Source organism: Mustela erminea, chromosome 18 (genome assembly GCF_009829155.1).
Source record: "Mustela erminea isolate mMusErm1 chromosome 18, mMusErm1.Pri, whole genome shotgun sequence".
In the NCBI taxonomy this organism is placed as follows: domain Eukaryota; kingdom Metazoa; phylum Chordata; class Mammalia; order Carnivora; family Mustelidae; genus Mustela; species Mustela erminea.
Genome location: NC_045631.1, coordinates 17,471,315 through 17,491,997, shown reverse-complemented (window position 1 = coordinate 17,491,997; position 20,683 = coordinate 17,471,315). Strand labels below are relative to the sequence as shown.

At 43.3% G+C, this 20,683-nt stretch overlaps 1 protein-coding gene across 1 annotated transcript in view; it reads left to right on the top strand.

Annotated features, from left to right (window-relative positions):
* The window catches only part of VPS53 (VPS53 subunit of GARP complex), a 138,239-nt gene that overhangs the window by 12,608 nt on the left and 104,948 nt on the right, over window positions 1–20,683 (top strand). The window contains exon 4 of the mRNA XM_032322085.1: window positions 823–889. Within this exon, the coding sequence (XP_032177976.1) occupies window positions 823–889 (67 nt within the window). The remainder of the gene's footprint in view (window positions 1–822; window positions 890–20,683) is intronic.

Sequence of the window (20,683 nt, the reverse complement as noted above, 5' to 3'; positions counted from 1 at the left end):
TGAGGAGAAGCCTTCATTTTCAATCCAGGAGATGATTCCTTTTTTCCTTACAAGCTTTGGGTCTTTCAGTGAAGACCTTTGCCATGAATGTATTGTTTAGTTGGGCATCTCTCATTGTTTTGGTGGATTTCAGCTATAACAATTCTGGTAGAGACTGCTGATATGTCCGGGATTTGCACAGAAAATGGGAATTCCCTAATGTTCCAAAAATCACTGCAAACTGGTTATTTTCGGCTTTCTCTCGATATACCTTTAAAAGATTCTTTACATGAAAAATGAAATTGACTGATGTAAATTTCTCTGATTGAGGGACCACTAAATGGTCGCTATTAGAGCCAGAGGTCACAGACCCACATCCTACACAGCTTGCACAGTTAGAACCCAGAGGGTGCATCATGAATCTCATGTAGCACTCTGGCTCCTGAGGAAGTAACTGAGGGTTTTGCGGAGGGTACTTCAAATTCTCTGACTTGTTCCCATTAAGTTTCAGCAACATCGTCATTCCTGGGTTTTGCTATTGAAAAATATTAAACCTTACACTGGCCCATTTGGACAGCTCTGAATATTAAGCAAGAATAGCGTTTTTAAAAAAACAAGGACTACTCATCAGTCTGTACTGTGCTTGGCTTCTTACATTACTGTTGCTGCCTTAGCTATGGTCTAAGGCCTTGGTCTTCGGTTAGATCATTCTAACCTGTCTGGTTTTCTGGACAAGGAGGTACAACCTGCGGAAGTGGGTGGGTACGCTGTCACCTTTTTATCTTTTGGTCACTTTAGAATGGAGGTTGTTTTAATCATTCTTATCCTTTAACTTTTTCCTAGGAGACTGGATGACAATATTCGAACTGTTGTAAGAGGTCAAACAAATGTGGGGCAGGATGGCAGGCAAGTAAGTAACTTATTCCTCCATATTAATCATTCTCTTCTGATTTCTTCATGACCCGGCAAACAAGCAACCAAAATGTTGATCTGCCTGCTTGTAGAGAGCACTTTCTTAGGGATGTGTCCATACGCAGCAGGAAATGTGCCTGACTTGTCCCACTAATCCTGGAGGTAGACTGCCCAGACCAGCAGCGAGCTCTCACTCACTGCTTGTGCAAGCAGGAGCCTATGGTAGCACAGCTCACCCAGGCTAAGGCCGTGCGAGCCCGTGTGTGAAAACCAGAGTTGCCTTGTCTTTCTCCTCTGTGTCAGACATGTATTCACTTCCAAGTTTTATAGTTCTTTTTGGATCTAGCTAAGAAGGGCTGTTGCAAGGGAATGAAGGTGGGAAGGGAGTGTATGGGTGGAGGGCTCCGTTAATGACTGGGGGGCAGATGTTATCTATCAGCCATTTTCCTTTTTATTTGGATTCTGTTCTGTTTAGGCATCATATTTCAAAACTTGCTGTCATAATAAAGGTTCTGAGCATGCCTTTGTAGTCTTCTCATGCTGTGTCTGCTCTTCCCTCTTCAGTACTGACTCAGTCAGGTCGCTGTGTGCCTCTGTAGTAACTCCAGTTCTGTGTTTTTGTCCTCTTCGACTTGCAGTGCAGCCCATTTCTTCAGATATACGTTGTGCTACCCAAATTGGGGGCGGGGTGGGGGGGATGTGTCATCTACGAATAAATGTGCTGATCATTCATACTCGTGTTTCTTCCGCTAGTAGCTGACCAGTGTTACCAGTCTCTTTTTCTTCCTTTTACATTTTTAGTTTTATCGTTGCCTCTGTTTCTCCTCCATTTTGCTACTTTCTTTTCCTCCTAATAATCATCTTCCATTGGCCTCTTTGTAAGTAGCTACCTTCTTCCTTGTTGTTATCATCAGTATTTTTGTATGGACATATTAATTTCCTATAGCTGATCCGATTTCCTGGTTCCTGCGTGGTTCTTAGTTCTTATTGCTTTGTTTTGGTCATTTAGGTTTCTCCCATGAAGCACCACTTCACAGGGGTGGCCTGTGTACATGGGGCGCTGGGAGGGAATAAAGAGTAACAAGGTTACCTGCAAATGCTCCAGCCTCCTTCCGCCCTTGAGCCTTCCTTCTGTATGTCTGGCCCTGTCATCTGCCTCTTCAGAAACCTCAGTGGCTTCTGTCTGTCGAATTTAATCCAAGTTTCTTTGCTTGGCCTTCAAGGCCTCAATCTGCCTTTCCAGTTTTGCATCCTGCTGAGATCCATCCATATAGAAGACTCCGTGCTCTACAAGCACACCCTGTGCTTTCTGAACCCATGGACCTCTTTCTGCCTGAAATTCTCTCTCTCCTCTTCTTCTTCTAGTAACTTCATCTCAAAATCTTACCTAAGGGCCCCCTCAAATCCTCCATGAAATTTTCTGTTTAGCTCACCTGAACATACAAAAGGATCAGAATTTTAGACCTAGAAGGGAATTGGAACTCATTTGGTCCACACTTCTCGTTCTGCAGATGAGCAAATTTATCCTGCTATCCCTCAGCTAGATGTATGTGCTTTCCGCCCACAAGCTCCCACGCCTGTGCCTGTACTTTCCATTTGACTTCCATGGTCTCCTTTGACTTACTAGTGAACACTTCTTGTCTCCTTGACTAGTTTATAAGTTCCTTGAGGCAAGAATCGAATCTTCTCATCTCTGTATTTCTCTCAACACATAGACTTTATGTCCAGACCAGTAACGTTTTATTCAACTGTATTGAATATTTGGTCTCTATGAGACTATTTATTTATTGCAAAGAAACAAAAGCCCTTTACCATAAAACATCATTTTGATCAATGTGTGTCCCCACAAAGCTGTTGAGAGCCTGATTTGTGTGTGACTAGTCCCCAGTGACTACCATTTGAAATAACCCAACTATTTCGTGTGATTCAGCCTCTTCTTAGAGTGGCTCAGGAAAAAATACTTTACAGGAGTCTCAGGTTTTTCAAATTCCAAGAATGGGAAAATAATGTGAATGATTCATCAGGATTTTTCTGTTGGGTCATGCTCTGTCGATCCTGTATCTTTTATTTAGTTGTTTGTGTTTGAACCTGTGGTCACAAACCCCCTGTAGTAGAGAGTCGGGCCCCAGATGGGACAGCCGGTGGGAATGTTGGCCTTCCCCACCTTCCCATATTAATAGGTTACAGGTTGCTGCCGCAGGGGCGGGTCGTATTTCAGAGAGCAAGACCACATTTTCAAGAATGTTTAGATAGCATTTCAATCTGTGGTGGAATTTTGTGTTCGTCTCCTTAGAATCCAGACAGAAAGGAAGCCCAGAAGAAATAATTGCTTTTCCTGTCATCCCCTCCATCTGTCTTTTCCAGCAGTTTGTAATGCAAGCTGATGGCGAGACTTTTTTTTTTTTTTTCCCAAGGAGCATTTGGGTCCCATCCTTGTCAACTCATAGGGGTAAAAGTCTTGCTGTCCAGCTCTGGCTGGCTGGTGGTTTGCTGAAGAGAGACTCTGACTTGACTGGCACAGACTTGGGAGAGTTATGGATGTTCCAAAATACTGAGTTTTATAGGTCAAGAGGCCCCAGATTTCCCTCTTCCCTGGAATAGAGGGAAAAGTCTGCTTTCAGAACTTGTTTCCGAAGCTTCTGAGGAACACTCAGGAGGAGGGCAGTATTATGGACCAAAGGAAATTTCATCTTGATCGTGTTTGACCGGAACTGATGTGCTTTTTAATCTCTAAAGAAGGGGGAAATGTTTACTTCCCCTTCACAGTGTCTTAAAAGATATTTTTAGCAAAATTTTTTTAGAAAAGCAGTGGTTCTCGCTACAAAACTATTTCTGAAGAGGCAGTGACTTAGAAATTGAAGACATAGTAAGGCACTTTCTTTGATTTCTGAGATTTCTGAAATACCAGCTGCATGGTTCGCACTCAGTTCCACATTGTGGAGACCTTTGATTGTTTACCACCTCCTACGTGGCAGACTTGAACTGGTCCTGGTTTAGTCTGTGACCTCTTCTAACCAGACTGTGATGCTCATACAAAGTTAATACGGCACAGAATTCTCCCCATTTTCTTCTGCTGAAATCATCAGGCAAAAGCTTTAATTAAATGCCCACATGTTTCAAACTTCGTGGATAAGATGAGTCAATTCAACTAATACACGATCTGATATGCTGTGAACTGTATGCAGCTTCCTGAGAATTAAAACAGACAGCTTGACCTCGGGTAGAAAGAGGTGAATAGAGGAGCGGCTTGGAAAAAGAAAAGGTTGACATGTGAAATCTCAAGAGTGGCCAAAGCTTGACCAATTCCCAGTATGCTCACTGAGAAACACCAGAAGGATCAGCCCCTGGGCTTCTGTCTCTGGAGTAGAACTTGGCTGCCATGTTACTGTTGCATTAGAGCAAGACTAAGGTTTGGGAGGGGAAGAAACTATTAATTGCCATCTCCAGCCCAGCTCACCAGAATCTGATTGTAAGAAGCTTTAGGTATCCATAGTACAGTCTTGCACTCAGTTCAGGAATCCTTTCTGTGACATCCCTGACAATTCACTGGCCTGCTTCTGCTTGGACACTCATGGTGATGGGCAGCTACCGTTTTGTTCTACAGGGCAGTCTCAGTCTTTTCCAGTTTTGAACAGCTTTAATTGTAAGAAACTTCTTTCTTAGACTGAACTGAAATAGTAAAATAGACCTCATTGTAACTTCTCATTGCTCTTAGTTGTGCCAGCTGGACCGGTGCAAGCCTAATCCCTTTTCCTTATTATAGTTTCTAAAATTTTAAATGGATATTATGTTCCTTTCTTAGTGTTCCTTTTCCTAGGGTAACCATTCTTTCTTCAGCTCTGTGATCTTATTTCCAGACCCTTTATCATCCCAGTTGCCTTGCAGTTTGTCAGCATCATTCTTTTTTTTTTTGTCAGCATCATTCTTAAAATGGGGTTCCTAGCCAGGAGTAGACATGCTGTGTGGACACATAGTGGGCTGCCTCAACCTCCTTGTTCTGCACTGGTGCTGTGAATGTGGGAACTGGGGGCTCAGGGGGGACTGAAATTCATTATTATAATTCCTGAAATGGATTACTCATTTTTGTATGAATAGATTAATTTCTTGAGAAAGTACTCATTGATTTTTTTTTAAATTCTTTAAGGAATCCATGACTCTTCAGAAGTTAAGAACCACTGGTTTAGACACTGTTCTCCCATCACCTCAGACTGGGTGCAGTTTCTGGCAGCTGTGTCCCGCTGTTAGCTTCTGCTGACAGTCGAGTTGGCAGTTCTCCGAAACCCCCAGGTCAAAAGTTGCAGACAGATGCCCACAGAGCTAAGAAAGTGACCTAAATGGCTTCAGTAGGCCAGTGTGCATCCACGTGTATCCTGTGGGCGAGTGAATGCCCTTTCTAAAAGGAGACAGCTACAGCCCAGTTCAGACCGACTGTGGTCAGGCCTCAGTGCAGACCCGGAGATGCCAGATCTATCAGTTTTTCAAGAGAAGCCGGAAATCCGGATTTTTATGTGACTCTTCAGATTTTTAGATGTTGGCTTAGTGTCTTCCACAAATACTGCGAAGGCCAAACAAAACACGTGTGTGCCAACAGTTTGCAACATCTGCCCCAGGTCTTTTTTCGTATGAACTACTTTTCAACTTTTCTCTCCTCTGTTTGTTTAAGAGATTCTTTTGAGATCAAGTACTGGACTTTATGTCCTCCCCCCACCCCCTGCCACACACCCCATTTCTTCTTGCTAGTTCTGCTTGATTGTCCTAGCCAGTTGAGGCCTTTTGGAGTCTTGATGACCTCCCTGTTTTATCATTAGCAGACTTGCAGGCATGCCTTCTGTCTTCATTCACATTGTAGAGGAAACGGTTGAACAGGATGGGTTCAGAGCCATGTGGCATACTTTGAGAGACTTACTCTTCTCTTCCTTATCCTCATTTTGGTATCAAATGCCAGCCCCAAAAAACAAAGAATTTCTTCCTGTCCTTGGTATCTGTCCAGGGCCATATTTCTTAAATTTTCCGTGTCTCCATTTTCTCAGAAAAGGGGACTAATCATACTTGCCTTCTCTTTTCATGGAGAGATCATAAGATTTATTAACTAAATCAGGAAAGCATCTTGCCTTCCAAGGAGAAAGTATTCTTTGCTTTTCACCCTCAAAATTAGCTTTTCATCTAATTCAGGCATTAGAATGAAAATAGCTGTGCTCCCCAAGAGCTTGCACTAGGTAAATGGTGGCAGTTCACAGCATAACATTGATCTTCGTTACGTGGGGCTATGAATTTGTACTTGTTAGTTCTCTTGCAGGATGGTTTGAACTTTTCTCCTTCATCACTTCAAATTTATTCTCTCTCATCCTCTCTTTGGGAGGAAAATGAAGCCCGTAAATGGAATAAAATAAATGGCATTACTATTAAAGGGACTATAAATAGTTTGAAAAGGAAGGAGAGGGGGCATGGCACTCACTTCCTCCTGCTGAAAGATACTAATTCTAAAGCAATTGAGCTTTTAAAGCACACGCTCAAGTTTTTCCAGTAGTGACTGAGAATGGCTAGGTGTTTTTTGTTTCTTTTACATTTTTTTTGAATTGTATTTTTTCAAAATGTCCACAGAAGACACTAACCTTTGGAAATTGCTAAGACCTTAGAATGACCTGGGAGGGAAGCACCATGACCACCCAGTGGGGCAGTGCTGGAGTCAGGATGTGAGAGTTTTTAGGGCTCTGTGCTTTGCCTGCAGCCTTTTGTAGGGGAATGGAGTCCCTGGTTTTGATCGAGGCTCCCCAACCAGGATTTCTGACATCCGGTGCAGAGGTCAAGGTTGGTTTGCATTTACTTGAGGTTAACTCTGAGTGAGTGTTAAGTTTGGCCTGTTTGTAGAGCTACTGACTGTAGTCGAGGCAAAGACTTGTAGAGAGACTGGGCCGGTCTTAGCACCATGCTGTGTCCCATTTACTGCACAGGATCCTCCACAGCACGTTTTGGCAGAGTGACTTGGCTGCTGAGTATTGGAACCCCTCGCCACTTGTCTTCTAAAAATCTGTGATTTGAAGACAACCCATAAGGAATTCAAACAGCTGTCTTCTCTCTCCTCTGTGTACAGTGAAGGAGTGAGCATTTCCTTTGAATTCTCTAAGCGTTGGGGGGATTGGATGTTGTCACTGATGTAACATGGGATGGCAGCCTGGGTCAAGTGAAAAACCTTTTGAATTTAAGTTTTGACTGTGCCACTGGGTGTGACTTTGGACAAGTTAATTAGCTTCTCTGAGCCTTGGGTTCTTCAGCTGTTGTGCTGACTTGGAGGTGGTGGGGCTCAGTGCGAGTAGTAAGTGGCCCCTGGTAATCTGTGAGAAATTGCAGTTAATGCCTTTATGGCTCCTTGAACATCTCTGCCACATAGGAGGTGGCCCATGGGTGTCCCCATTTGTCCGTGGGGAGCCTGGCCTTCCTTGGATTGTAGGATATTTGGTTGCCTTCAGTTCTGATGGGTTCAAGAAGAGTTAAGATTTTTCCATTTATTTTTTTTCTCATTGTTAATATGAGAGCAGTGCTCTTCGTGCTTTATGCATCCTTGACGAAAGCACAGCTGACCAAGGGCTTTTAAAGTAGAATGGTGTGAGAAGTTCATTAAGATTTTAGGTTCCAGGGGCACCTGGATGGCTCATTGGGTTAAGCCGCTGCCTTCAGCTCTGGTCGTGATCCCGGAGTCCTGGGATCAAGTCCCGCATCGGGCTCTCTGCTTCGGCTGGGAGCCTGCTTCCTCCTCTCTCTCTCTCTGCCTGACTCTCTGCCTACTGGTGCTCTCTGTCTGTCAAATAAATTTAAAAATCTTAAAAAAAAAAAAAGATTTTAGATTCCACATTGCAGCTAATCGTTAAGAAGCCACCACTTTTCGGGACGCCTGGGTGGCTCAGTTGGTTAAGCAGCTGCCTTCGGCTCAGGTCATGATCCCGGCGTCCTGGGATCGAGTCCCACATCGGGCTCCTTGCTCCACGGGGAGCCTGCTTCTCCCTCTGACTCTGCCTGCCACTCTGTCTGCCTGTGCTCACTCTCGCTCTCTCTCTCTGACTAAATAAATAAAACCTTAAAAAAAAAAAAAAAAGAAGCCACCACTTTTCAAGGTTTGATGTCGTTTCAAGGAGGATTATCAGCGAGCACCTGAAAAAGGTATTAAAATATTTCTTTTCTAACTACTTATCTGTGTGAAGCCCGATTCTCATCATATTTTTCAACCATAACAACGTATCACAGCAGAGTCAGTACAGAAGCATACGTGCGAGTCCAGCTGGCCTCTATTACAGTAGACACCGAAGATCATTGCACAGGCATAGAAGCAGTGACACTGTTTTCAAGAAATTTGTTTTGTTTGGGTAGAGTTTTTTGTTTGAAGATTTTACTTATTTGAGAGAGAGAGCAAGAACACAAGCAGGGGAGCAGCAGAGGGAGAGGGAGAAGCAGACTCCCCACTGAGCCGGAAGCCTGATGCAGGGCTCGATCCCAGGATGCTGGGATCATGACCCAAGCCGAAAACAGACACTTAATGACTGAGTCACCCAGGTGCCCAATAGAGTTATTTTTCATAAAAATATGTTATTTATGTTAACGCATAAGGAGCTTATTGTTATTTTTAAATAGATTAATAGATAAATGGTTTTTAAATTTCTCAGCATTAATTTCCAATATGGTATATATATCAGTAGATACAATCCACAAAAACAAAATCTCTTTGCGGCCCTCAGTAATTTCCAGGGATATGAAGGGACCCTGAGATAAAAAGTTTTAGAAATGCTCTTTCTGAGTAATATTTCAGTGTTAAATAAGTAGGGATCTCAGGCAATTTGTTCTTTTTTTTTTTTTTCTTAAGGTTTTATTTATTTATTTGACAGCGAGAAAGAGACAGCAAGCGAGCCTAAGAAGGGGAGCACACAAGCAGGGGGAGTGCTCAGTAGGGAGCCCAGTATGGGCTTTCATCCCAGGAGCTTGGATGCTGACCTGAGCTGAAGGCAGAGGCTTAACAGACTGAGCCCTCCATGTGCCCCCCGCAGGGAATTTGTTCTTGATTTTATGACAGTGACTCTGATTAATATATTTGTTCATTCACTCACTCGGTAAGTACTGAGTGCGTGCCTTCTGTGTGCTGGGCACTAATGCCAACAAACTAAGCAAAGAGACACGAATTGTGATGTTTACTTGTTTTCTGGATTTTGTATCTGTTAAGGAATTAGACCTGTGACCTTGGTTCACTAAGCATGTTTGTCAGAAAACGGATATAGAAATTTATCATATAACTTTTCAGCTTCTACTGGTGATCGTATGACTTTTCCATCTCATCAGTTAGCTTAGCTTTTTGTTTCGCTTTTTTTTTTTTTTTTAAAGATCTTATTTATTTGAGAGAGTAAAAGAGAGAGCATGAGTTGAGGGGAGGAGCAGAAGGCGAGGGAAAAGCAGACTCCCTGCCAAACAGGGAGCCCAGTATGGGGCTCGACCCCAAGGCTCTGCGATCATGACCTGAGCCGAAGGCAGGTGCCCGGTGACTAAGCCACCCAGGCACCCCTTGGTTTGGTTTTGTAATATTTAACCCTACCTGCTATGTCACTGTATATTGTCTCTTTAATTTATTGCTGAGTTCTGGCATTTTAATCTGGGATTTGCATTCATATTCAAAAGCTTCATTCCTTTTTTATGACTGAGTATATTCCACTGCATGTATCTACCACATTTTGTGTATCTGTTTGTCTGTTCTTGGGCACGCGAGTTGTTTCCACCTTTTGGGTGTCGTGAAAAATGGCAATGAATATTGACATACAAGTATCTCTTTGAGTCCCCCCTTCTCAGTTCCTTTTAGTATATACCTAGGCATTGAATCACTGGATCATACAGTAATTTTTAATCATTTCAGTATTTAATTTCTTTGGACACATGCTTCCCCCATTGTTCTGAACTTTAATAGATTTATTTTTCCACTAGACGAGTATACGTTCCTATTTTATCTTCATTTACTCCATAGAGACCGTGTGTTTCAGATTAGCCATAGAGTCATAAAAGTTTTTGTGTTGAGTACCTACCAACAGTGATGTTGCCCCCTCCAACCAGAAAAACTACCCAGATGATTTCTTTTAGCTAGCAAGTCCAGCAGTTGGCTTCTTTCCTCCCTGACCTTAGAAACACACGAAGTCCCACTTGTGTGCAACATGACTACTGAAAATGGTTTTAGGAAAATAGTGTGCCAAGAAGGAACACTGAAGTTTATTCTTCTTCTGAGCCATCTCCATATAAATTGACATCAGGAGCCAAGCAAGAAGGTCAAGTGTAACTTTTGCCATCTGCTTGTTTCCATGTTAAAGGCAGTCACAAGTTTAAACCAGAGTCTCTGCATCTAAAGAGGAAAATGCCATTCATCACTGCTGTAACTGCTCTGGCTATTACCCAGGTCACTCTTGCTTCTGACTGCTAGTAGCTAGTGATTTTGGAAGGAAAATTCCATCCTTAGTTTGAGGCTGCACATTAGAAAAATTGCTGACAGGGCAAAGCTTTCCAGATTCCAGGTCCTTGACAAAATAAGTCATTCAGATATGTTTAAACAATGGATGGAAATTTGAAACTCTGTCTTCATGTAAGAACTTGACCCGCTTTTTCCTCTTCCTTTTTTTGTCCATGGAAATGCAGAATTTAGAACAGCATGAGTTCAGTGCTGTGGTTGCCCTCTCATCCTTTACATTTTTAAATCCCTGTGAGTCTGTAATACAGCTATAAAATTTCCTTTCCTGTAATTTGGACTCAGGTCTCCTCTAGAAGGACATTAATTTTGTAAAACTAGAGATAATGCCTTTTTTTTTTTTTAAGTTTGCTTTGGTCTGGTGCTCTACAGTCATCTAGATTAAAGCTCTAAAACATGTGAGAAATTTACCATCCTTCATACAGTATTGGATCACATGCCAGGATTTCTGGCTCTTTGTTTCCATGTTATATTGTAAACCCTGGATAGATGCAGTTCATCTCTAGGCATCGCATGTGATACCTAGAATATGGATGTTAGGCAAACCGTATCAGTGCTCCTGTCACAATGGCCTCCAACCAGAAGGGTGACAGTTTCTTCTGGAGTTATACTTACTGACCAGTAAATCTGATGATCCAAATACTGCCTTTTTTTTTTTTTTTAAGATTTTATTTATTTATTTGACAGGCAGAGATCGACAAGTAGGCAGAGAGGCAGGCAGAGAAAAGAGGAAGCAGGCTCCCTGCTGAGCAGAGAGCCCGCTGATGCGGGGCTCAATCCCAGGACCCTGGGATCATGACCTGAGCTGAAGGCAGAGGCTTTAGCCCACTGAGCCACCCAGGTGCCCCCAAATACTGCCTTTTATAAAGCAGAAGAAGAGGTGAACTCTGAGGGGTCTTTACCCCATCTCAGACCTAATTACTCACCTTTGTTTCCTTGTCATACTTCTCAAGTGTTCTTGTTCTCAGTCTCTTAAGTGCAGTAGGGACAGATAGCCAACTGTTATTCATATGGTAATACCATCTATAGTAGGCCAAGTGCTGCACTCTTTTTTTCATTGAATGCTTGGAGATTCTGATCTTTGGAGATTTCTGATGATTGGATTAGCATTTTATGGTCAGGTTCCAGTACATTTTTTTTTTAAGATTTTATTTATTTATTTGACAGAGAGAGATCACTAGTAGGCAGAGAGGCAGGCAGAGAGAGAGAGAGGAGGAAGCAGGCTCCCTGCTGAGCAGAGAGCCCAATGTGGGACTCGATCCCAGGACCCTGAGATCATGACCCGAGCTGAAGGCAGCGGCTCAACCCACTGAGCCACCCAGGCGCCCAGTACATTTTTTTTTAAAGGATTTTATTTTTTATTTGGGGCGGGGGGCTGGAGAGTGAGAACAGGCATTGAGCATTCCCCGTTGAGCAGGAAAGCCTGATGTAGTCCTCAATCCCAGGACCCTAGGATCATTACCTGAGCTGGAAGTGTAAGGGCCTATTCAGCTAGAGCGGTCCCACCCTGGTTGAACAGCCATTTTGTTGTTTATGCGGTAAAACTTAATTTGACCCTGCCCCCTCAGGGGAACTTACTTAAAAGCCAAGCACAGGAAACCAGTCCCAGGTAACAAAGCCCAAATACAAGGGTGGGTCAGGTCGGGTAGAGACATCCAATCAGTAAAGCACGCATACTGTCTCCCTAGCTACCAAGGAGTGTGGGCCCCCGCCTTTGGGGCACCTTTTGGGCGCCAATTCTGACTAAGGTGATAGGCTAGTTCAAATAGCTCCTATGGGGTGAATTGTAATTCAGTTGGCCACCCGTGTGTGACCTAGCATGACTGTGCAGCTTCCTCTGTGTGTTACAATCTCATTGGCACCTGTGTGTGGCCAGGCCCAACCACATGGCCTTTGCTCTATAAAAGTTAGTCTGTAAGGCAGGGAGGGGTTGCCCTCTCTGTAAGAGGAGATCCCGGAATGGTCGGTTTGATTCTCAATGCTTGGCGCAAAATAAAGCTTTGCTTGACCTTTGCTTTGCTTGACCTTCGCTTTGTATCAGTCTTGCTCCTTTAATCACGGACCCATTATTGGGGGACCCAACAAAGGTAGACGCTTAACCAACTGAGCCACCCTGGAGCCCCAGGCTCCAGTACATTTGTCAGGCGTGTAGTTACCCTCTTCTCTAGAATTAAGACGGAACTGTCATAAGACTAGTAGGTCTGTCTTGATGGGTTCACTATAAGCGAAGACATGTTTGAGTTGCTTTGAAAGAAGGTAAATTTGGAGACATTTGTCTGGACCTATAATGCTAATGTTTTACTACAACATAAATATGTTTATCTTACCTTCTACAACATATTGTTGCACACATTGATCTTGACGAATGTGTGAATTAGCCATATAGGTGTTATTCTCCCCCATTTTTCAGGTGAAGAAACAGGCTCAGATAGGTTCTGTGACTTGGCCCATGTCACACTCAATGAATCAGAAATCCAGATTTTCTGATTCCCAGGATGCTGTGTACTTGCCCATCCCAAATTCTCTTTTGAAAGAGTGGCAAAATTTAGAAGATTTGGGAGCCACATTTTTCTACTTCAGAGCCTGAAAAGTTAAGGGGTACCCAAAGGAATCCTAGCAATGAAAGTGACTGTGGCCTGATTAACCCTCTGGATCCATCTCAGCATGATCAGGAAACCAGGCTGAAAGAAGAGCTCAGGGATACACAGAGAGAGCTGTGTGGTCTTTGTGCACCTGAGGTATTGGAGAGAGTTCAGTGAAATAGGAAGAGAAGATCACTGAGATGAAACCCCAAGGTGGGGGGGGGTGGGTCTGGTCCATAGCCTAAAGGGCATTTGGTACAGAAGGTATCTCCAAAATCAGCTGGAGAACACCCAGATGTCAGCACGAAAGGGGATTTTCTTCTGAATAAAAACTCATGATCTAGGTGAGAGTTTCTAAGTGACTAAAATAAGGAGTAGCAGTAAAATATGGGGGCTTCAAATTTAACTTGGCAACCGGGAAGTCTGAGCTGTTTGTGGGAAGCAGTCCTTCGTTAAACTTGGACAAATGGTTCCTTGAAGCGTGCCCCATCTCCTAAAAACTGAATTTCTGTACCTTTCGTTTGGCCGAGACGTTTGTTTAAACACTTCCTTCTCGCTGCCAGTCGGGGTTATTGCTTTCAGTGTGCTAGTGCGCTAGGTTGCAGTTCTGCAGGGCGAGGTGTGCTTCGGATGCATTCGCCGCTCCCAGCTCTGTCAGGGCTGAGTTGTTTTCAGTTATGGGCGATAACAGATAGAAGCAGAACTGGAAAAGGTCAGTGTTTAGTCTTGTTTGGGCACTGCTGAATTTGTGTCCCAGTCTCGTCTTAGATTCTAACTTCTGGCTTGTCTCCTAAAAACAATAAAAATGAACTCTCTGGTTCATGTTTTCAGTGGATGTGGTTTGCAGAAATCATAAATAAAAGTGACTTAGGTGGAACGGAGCATTTTAACAAATAAGGTGAGAATTACTCCTTTTGCCCTCTACATTCATTTGGTTCACAAACTTGGCAAGAAATCTGTGCTTTGAATAAAACCGCTTTATACTTAAGGGTTCTGAATGGCCAGTGGAGGAGTTAGGGTTGAGACCAGCAAGTCATATCTCATGGGTGCTCATCTGGCATTTGATGATTTCTGGCAGACCTAGAAGGTCCCCGGTGTGTTCTAGGATACGGGGAAATTGCACATGCAGCCATCCATAGCTGTGAGATTCCTGTACTCTCCACTACTATTGGGCGCCCTTGTTGGGGGAATGGGCTGCATTGTGATTATCGCTGCGGCTTCTTCAAGCACCTCTCCTGTTTCCATAGCAACAGCTCTTGGCAATGCCAGGGGTGGCAGACAGTATCAAAACAAGGGACATTCCATAAATAAAGGCTACTTATCCCTAGCTGTCTACCTCTGGTAGATGTCCCTTGCTTTCCAAATGATTCTAGCATTATTTACATGTGCCCTCTTTGTGTCATTATTTTACAGTTATTTCTATTTCTTATGTGTATTCCTTATGAGCTCTTTAAAGATGGGTCCCCATCTAGTGATCTTCTCTCCTCAGTGTCTAACATAGTACATATAATAGGCTTACTTTTTATTGAGGAAGTGAACAAAAGATTGAGACTTTTTTCTTTTTTTCCTGGAGAATGTCTCATTTTCAGCATAGTTCAAAGGTACAGTTTCCCTGATCCATGAGCCATTCTTCTGCGTATGCCTGCAGATGTTGACCTTAACCAGCTTACTTACAAACGCTAAAGGATGGGTCGGCAGCCTTTGGCCATTGAAGGGATAGTCACATTTGAAATATCGTACTCCCATATGGGAGATCTGGGAATAATATTAGTAATGGCCATTTAGTGAGTCCCTCTTATGAACTGAGTCCTCGGTCAGGACTCTCTCAGGTACAGAAGACAAAATCCCAGTTCAAGCGGGCTTAGGTCAAAAGGGGGACTATTTGAAAGGTACTCGTGTCTTGTTTTGAAGAAGTTGAAGTCAGACCGTGGAAGAGTATTGTCTCAGCTGAGCTTATCAAACAATTGAAGCTGGGATTGGAATAGTGCTCAGAATTTTTCTCTTTGTCTGTCTCTCTGCATGTGTTGGCTTCATCATCCCTATCTGGAGACCAGCCTCTTTCCCTTACAGGGGAACCTGCTGCTCTCTAACTTAGCTTCTCGTGTTGGGGCTCCCACCAGAGAGAGGTAAACACTCTTTGCCAATTTATTCTGGAAAATCACACGAAAACTGTTTGGCTCAGCATAGACCAGGCCTGCTTCTGAGACAGAAGACTCCATAAGAACACGATGAGAGGAAGATTCCCAGAAGGAAGGAACTGGGTAGACAGTTCCAAAGGTGTTCACAAATAAGCCCTGTTTCTCTTCCTGACAAATTGTCTTTGTGGGCGGAGCTTCTGTTCTAGGAATGGTGAGCTTGTGCCTCCTAGAGGTAAAGCGGCTTGGTAGAGATCACACAGTAAGTGGCAAGGCCAACACTCAAATCTCAGTCTGCTTGTTCAGAAACCCTGCTCTTTACTAATATGTTGCACTGCTTTTCCAAACAATAGGAAAGGAACTGGCAGACAGATGTAAAGTTGGGCCACAGAAATGATAGCAGAATAGTGGGAAAATATAAAACTTTCTTCCCAGGAACCCTGAGTATTAGCACTGTATTTTTTCAAGGAACATGAAGCCATACCACTTCTTCTGAAAATGATTAACCTTTTCCTCCTTCCTGCAGTGGTGACAAATGGGATCTTGGTTTCAGATCTCTTAGAGGCTGTGTGGACTCACAGGATAAAAGCGATACAGTTCTCTGATAGAGCAAACTACAAAATTACATGCCTCTAAGAGCCAAAGGGGATATTAATTTCTCAAGGCATTTCCACTGGCTCAGATCTCTGTCTACACAGGTGGCAAATGACAGTTCTGGAAAAAAAATTTTTTTTTTAAGATGAAAGCAAAAAGCAGTAGAGTCTGCAGCGCCAGGTTCCATGCTGCTTGTCTTCTGTGCACATGACCTAACGTGGCTTTGGTATGGTCTGTTTGGGGTCTACTTTGGGAGGCAAGGAAAATGAAGAATAACAGTTACGGTTAATGATGCACAAAAATACAGAGATAGCCTAATTGGTTCTGCTCCACCTTCTAAGCCAGCTCAGTGGGAGGCTTTGTCTCTCCCAGCGGTAGAATTAGAGTTTCTAAGGAGGACCACTGTAGTAACTGCCGCTTAGTAACACCCTCGAATTCAGGCGGTAGCCACGCTTCTGTGCTCGGTTTAGAAATTCCAGTAAGGGGAGATTGAAAGCAGACATTTTTGGGTGCTTACTTCTGTTTTTAATCCACATACAGCCTGGAGTGGGAAAGTAGCCACATTTTCTTTTAAAGAGTTTCTAGGGACAGCTCCAGAATCTATCTTTCAGCACATTTTCTGATTAGCCAGGTAATAAAAGTATTTTAGCATTACTTGAAAATAAATTCTAAACCTTTTATAAGTCCTTAATGATCCTTCCTTCTGAATGACAAAACGCTTCCCATGTCATTGATTATTAGAGATTAGATAGCAGACATCAGGGTGTGTGTTGAGAATGGACGGGCTTAATGGAATAAGCTTCAGAAGAACCCTGTTGACTTCTGGAAAAGGAGTTGTATTAAATTTCCTCAACTTCATACATTGTTATAACGAGAAGTATTCCAGTATGAAAAAAAAATCTGGCAAACAATTTATCTTTCTTTAAGACTGTGGAATGGAGGATTGTGTCGATCTTGTTTGCTGGAAGAAAAATGTGGTACCTTCAGCAAAGACAGTTCTGGTAGGATGCCAGATCGAAAGGAGCTTCAACTGGAAACTGTCTGAGAAGGGATCATGCACGCTTCTTCAGACCTTACACCCAAGTATTGAACTTGGTCCTTTTAGCCTTTCTCAGCTGAATGTCATGTGTCTTAGGATATTTGGCTAGAAGATGGTTCTTTTAATGCCATAAGAGCATCACTGTGCATGACATGATCAGTAATATCACATAATTCTGTGCAAGCTGTGCCCCCAAAAAGCCAGTCCTTGCTGGTGGGCAGTTGCCTTTCAGGTAGTGCTTTTTTATACCATGACCTGACACTTTTTAGAAGACTTCAGAGGGTTTAGAATTTATTGACCCCTTGCAGCATCAGGGGCATGAGACTCCATATTTGCCAGGTAGAAAACAGTTACAGAAAGCGTGGTACAACGCTTTTGAACCACTGCTAGTTAGGGAAAGACAGGGGTGTCAGTCAGCACCCCGCATTCAGAGCAGTGGTCTCAGCATGGCTGCTCCTCTGGGAAGTGCCCTGTGACAGTTGTAATGACTTGGCAAGTGCTTGGCAAGTTCCAGCTGTGCTCTGGCTTTGGTTAGATGCTGTAGGTGATGTGACCGTATATATACTCAGTCCCTAGACTCACTTTCCAGAAGAAGCTGTTAATAATTATACTGAGACAGTAGTCAGAAACTGGGCCTGTCCTTCTGGCAGCCAGAATGGGTGATTGCCTGAACCTATAGGGCATATAAGAATGCCAGTCGTGTCCTTGGTCTACACTCTGAAGGACATTTACAGCCTTATTTGAGAGCTAATACATTTTTTTTTAGAGAGAGTGTGTGTGGACGTGCACAGACGTGAATAGTGGGGGGGGGGGGAGCAGAAGGAGACAAGGCCAGGCAGGCTCCACACTCAGCTCTGCGCTGAGCCTGACTCGGGGCCTCAGTCCCACGACTGTGAGATCATGACCTGAGCCAAAACCGAGAGTTGGACACCCAACTGCCTGAGCCACCCAGACGCCCCAAGAACTAACATTTATACACTAAATAATCTCAGAACTTTGTAAAAAAAGTTTGTCTCGGGACGCCTGGGTGGCTCAGTTGGTTGGATAGCTGCCTTCGGCTCGGGTCATGGTCTCGGAGTCCCGGGATGGAGTCCCGCATCAGGCTCCCAGCTCCACGGGGAGTCTGCTTCTCTCTCTGCCCTTCTCCTCACTCATGCTCTCTCTCCCTGTCTCTCTCTCAAATAAATAAATAAAATCTTTAAAAAAAAAAAAGTTTGTCTCTTCTCTTATTGTCCCATTACCATCCCCCCTCCCAGACTCCCGAAGCAGCTTCTCCTCTTCTGTTGAATTATTCCCACACTTGGCAGGTGCAAGCATTGCTCGTCTTCAAAATGTCCTCCCTTCACTCCCATCTGTTGCCCCATTTTTCTCACCTCTCGTAGCAAACACGTGTTGAAAAAATAATCTACACCAGGGGTCAGCAGCCTTTTCCTCCTAAGGGTCAGATAGTAAATATTTTGTGTGGCGGCCCCTGCTCTATACTCGCCTCCGTTCATCACATCGTCACAGTCCACTTCCATCCCCTTGACTGCACTGCAGCTGCTCTTGTCAAGGTCGTCAGCAACGTCCCTGTTGTCAAAATCAGTGGTAATTCTCGATCCTAGTGTACATAAATTTCTAAAGAATATTTATTTATTTGAGAGAGCACGCGTGCATGCACAAGTGGTAGGAGCAAGGGGAGAGGGACAGGCAGTCTCAGTGCTGAGCTCTGAGTCCAAAGAGTAATCCTTGATTCTTTCCTTTTCCTCATTAGCCACATTCAGTCATCAGTGAGTTCCACAGGTGAGATCTTCCCAGAAATCCCAGTCACTGAGCTGCTTCCCAGCACCGCTGGCAGCCTGCTCTAGACTTGCCCTGTTTCTCACCTAGACCGGCCCTTCCCAGCAGTCTCTTCTTTCATGCCTGCCTCTTATAGCCCCTGCCACACAGCAGCCAGGGTGGTCTTTTATGCATGTAAACCATTTGCCAGTCCCTTCTTTAAAACCCTTCAGTGGCTTCTCATTGCACTTCGAACAAAATCCCGTGATTTTACCAGGCATTTGCGGCCCCCCAGGCTTCAGCAACTGCCTGCTTCTCCAAATTATTGGCACTTCCCACTCGATGACCCTGCCATCCACTGTCTTACTTTTGGTCCTTCCAAACACCGAGGTCTTTTTCTGCATCAAGATCTTTTATTTGCTGTTCTCTCTACTTGGAATTCTCTTACTCCAGATCTGAAAATCCAGACTCTTCCTCATCCTGCAGGTCCCAATTCATATGTTCTTTCTTCTGTGACCAACCATCTCCCTCACTCCCACTGCCCTCCTTAGTTCCTCCAACACACCTGTCCCTCTCTGAAATTTTCTCCTTCCTTTCTTCAGTTAGTTGTTTTTTTTTCCAGTATCTTCCCCCACATACCACTTCTCGGAGTAAGTTCCTTGAGGACAGGGAGAAGGACCATGTCTGTCTTATCTGCTATTGGGTTTTCAGTGCTTAGAGGAATACCTGGTGCATGAAAGATGCTCAGTAAGTATTTGTTGATGGGGCGCCTGGGGGGCTCAGTCAGTTAGTTAAGTGTCTGCCTTCGGCTCAGGTCTTGGTCCCGGAGTCCTGGGATCGAGGCCTGCATTGGGCTCCCTGCTCAGCGGGAAGCCTGCTTCTCCCTCTCTCTTTGCTGCTTCCCCTGCGTGCTCTCTCTCTCTCTCTCTGTCAAATAAATAAATAAATATTTGTTGAATGATAGAAGGAATGAATTAATGAAATGCTGACAGAGTAACAGTTCAGATAGAGGTTGTCTTCAGTCACAAGACAGTGAGGGTCTCTGTGGCTGGAAAGTGAGAATTTGTGGCAAGAGTATAGATTTGAAAAATAGCAGTTTTAATAGCATTTTAAAATTATTAATTTATTAATGTATTATTAATTTAAGTTATTAATTAAAATAGCATTTTTAAAGTACTCCCTACTCTTACTGCTGTTATTTTAAAACATTCTGGCTTAAACCGTAGTTTGTGAAGTTGTGGCCTTCACGGTGAATATGTGGCGTCCCTTCCTTCTCTTTCTCTCCTTCTACCAAGTGAATGAACAGACAAACAAAAGCCAGTGCTGGCGATGGGCTCTCTGGGCTCCCACTACATTCTGTACATATCTTTATCATATCTCAGTGTTTTTACTATTTATTATCTTATTTGCCTTATTAGAATATAAACTCCTTGAGAGCAGGAATTACATTTTTTATCCCTGCATCTCTAGTATCATGTTTGTTGATTGAATAAAGTGGATATTAAAATTTGTTCTAGTTCCTGAGCAGCATGGCCAAACACAATGATTTAGCAATTATTTCTGAAGGAAAAATTATGATCTAGTGTTTACAGATATCTGAGATAATCTAAAAATATAGTTTATTCAAAGACAATCGTAGAAAAATTCCTTTCATAAATGGAGAGGAGAGGAATATATGGAAGGTTCTGGGGTGGATGAAATTTTATATACATATATATAAAGTATATATATGAAAAGTACATAATTGTGTGTGTGTGTATATATGTGTATACACACACACACACACACACACACACACACACCCCTATATATGAGTGAATAATTTACTACTCTAGCTACGGTTTTATAAAATTTGATAGCATAGCAAGGTAAAACATTTTCCTGTCTTATTGTCTAGGTTAATTAGCCTGTATTTTTTTCAGTATGGGAGGATTGCAAAACTGAATTATATTGCTTGAAAGAAGGTCTGCAGTTGAAATGCTGGCATAGCCAGAACTACTGTGGTTAATGTATTTGTTACCTAACTTTCCTGAGAGCAAAGATGGAGTGTGTGTGTGTGTGTGTGTGTGTGTGTGTATACCCCGTGATGGATTTTAAAATTCAACTTAATAAATGTATTGAGAGCCTACTGTAGTATTCTAGGCAAATGAGATACATCCATCCCTGTTAGGGATGTCATGGTCCAACCAAAAGACACATC